The sequence below is a fragment of the Penaeus monodon genome, chromosome 20 (genome assembly GCF_015228065.2).
Source record: "Penaeus monodon isolate SGIC_2016 chromosome 20, NSTDA_Pmon_1, whole genome shotgun sequence".
Classification (NCBI taxonomy): Eukaryota; Metazoa; Arthropoda; class Malacostraca; order Decapoda; family Penaeidae; genus Penaeus; species Penaeus monodon.
The window spans coordinates 29,840,993-29,842,703 of record NC_051405.1 but is presented as its reverse complement, the minus strand read 5'-3'; the positions used below and the strand labels follow the sequence as shown (position 1 = coordinate 29,842,703).

Here is a 1,711-nt window from a genome sequence, read left to right as displayed (position 1 = left end):
TTCATTGATATTACGATCCATTGATCCTTAAGCTACGTATAGGTTCATATTAAGAGTAAAAAAGTGCAATCGAGGACGTACGTTTAATCTTATACACAAAGAGTCACTTACATGAACAATCTCATTCAAAAGTAACTAATATAAATCAACAGTTGTCAATAATGTTACTTTTAAAAATTGCAGGACGATCCACCCATTCTTCGTGGTTTGTTTCTTTGTTGCTGTTTTCTTGAGTTTTTTTTTCTGTAGCTTTCTTTGTTATTGGTTTCTTTGTTGCTTCGTTCTTTGGAGTGCTCTCTGCGGTGGATTTCTTTGAAGTGTTAGTAGTGGACTTCTTTGTTGCAGACTTAGACGTGACTTTCTTTGTTGCAGTCTTAGAAGTGGCTTTCCTTGTTGCAGTCTTAGCGCTGGGTTTCTTTGCCGTCACCTTTCCCGGAGTCTTCTCGTTCTTCGTCACCTTCTTGGCCGAGTCTTTCCTGAGCTTGAAGGAGCCGGAGGCGCCGGCGCCCTTGGTCTGCTGCAGGGACCCGTCGGCGACGCCCTTCCTCAGCGCCTGTCGACCTGGAAGGATGCGACGATGAACCTGAGGATGGCTTGGCGGGAGGACGCGTTGTGTTCCTTGAGGGCGGCGGCGACCATCTCGTTGTACTTGGGATGGGCGACCATCTCGATGTACTTGGCCGAAGGACGTATAATATTTGCGAGTGTGTTTGTATATACTTATATATCTGTGCATGTTAAACTACACACAGTGTTATGGGATAGTATCTCATAGTTCCGTTTTAACATGATATTAAAAACTAAAATTTATATAATCGACTATGGATGGTTTATTTGACAACTATACATAAAAGGAGTTCCTAACCAGCTTTATTTTTTGACCAGCTTCTTGTCCGTTTTCTTAGCTGCAGACTTCTTGATCGTTTTCTTGGTGGCTGGCTGCTTGAGCGGGGTTTTCTTCGTGGGCGGTTTCTTGGCTGTGGCTTTCTTGGTCGAAAGCTTTTCCTTTGTGGTTTTGTTCAGTGATTCCTTCTTCGCTCTGGGTTTCTTCGTCACGTCTTTTTTGGCTGTGGTCTTTTTGTTGGCTATTTTCTTCGCTGAAGTCTTTTTGTCGACTGGTTTCTTGACAGTGGTCTTCTTGGTGACCGATTTCTTGACAGTGGTCTTCTTGGCAACGGGTTTCTTCGCTGTGGTCCCACCTTTACTCGCAGCGGGTTTCCTTCCCTCCGCCTTGCCTTCCACCTTGGCCAGCTTGAAGGAGCCAGAGGCCCCCGTCCCCTTCACCTGGACCAGAGACCCGTCAGCCACGCCCTTCTTCAGCGCCAGCCGGACATGAACGCCTGCTTTCTTCTGGTCCTCGACCCCGTAGAAGGTCAGGACGTACTTGAGGATCGCCTGACGCGAGGAACCACTCCGCTCCTTCAAGGCTCTGATGGCGGCGGCAACCATTTCACTGTACTTGGGGCGTCCGGCTGCCTCTCCGGCTTTCTTGGCAGCACTCTCGACCATTATGAAAACGAGATTTAATGTTCTAGTACACTCGAAGATGCTTTGCTTAGAAGGCGTTTGGTGAAGCCAAGGCCTAGGATGTGTTGTGATGAGCTTCGGGCCCGGGAACATATGTATAGGGCTGTGGGAGAGGGAATGAGGCTTCGCTACCTACCCTCGTGCCCTCTCGGGCTGCGTTGAAATGTCTTTACTGAGGCTTTGA

The 1,711-nt window shown here is 47.8% G+C and overlaps 1 protein-coding gene and 1 pseudogene across 1 annotated transcript; both read right to left on the bottom strand.

Annotated features, from left to right (window-relative positions):
- Nucleotides 1-87: 87 nt before the first annotated feature.
- On the bottom strand, nucleotides 88-688 carry LOC119586062 (annotated as a pseudogene).
- A 58-nt stretch (nucleotides 689-746) lies between these two features.
- LOC119586061 (histone H1-beta, late embryonic-like) lies at nucleotides 747-1,580 on the bottom strand. The gene has a single exon (XM_037934761.1). It carries the CDS (start codon nucleotides 1,507-1,509, stop codon nucleotides 871-873), a length of 639 nt encoding a protein of 212 aa, XP_037790689.1. The 5' UTR covers nucleotides 1,510-1,580; the 3' UTR covers nucleotides 747-870.
- Nucleotides 1,581-1,711: the final 131 nt, after the last annotated feature.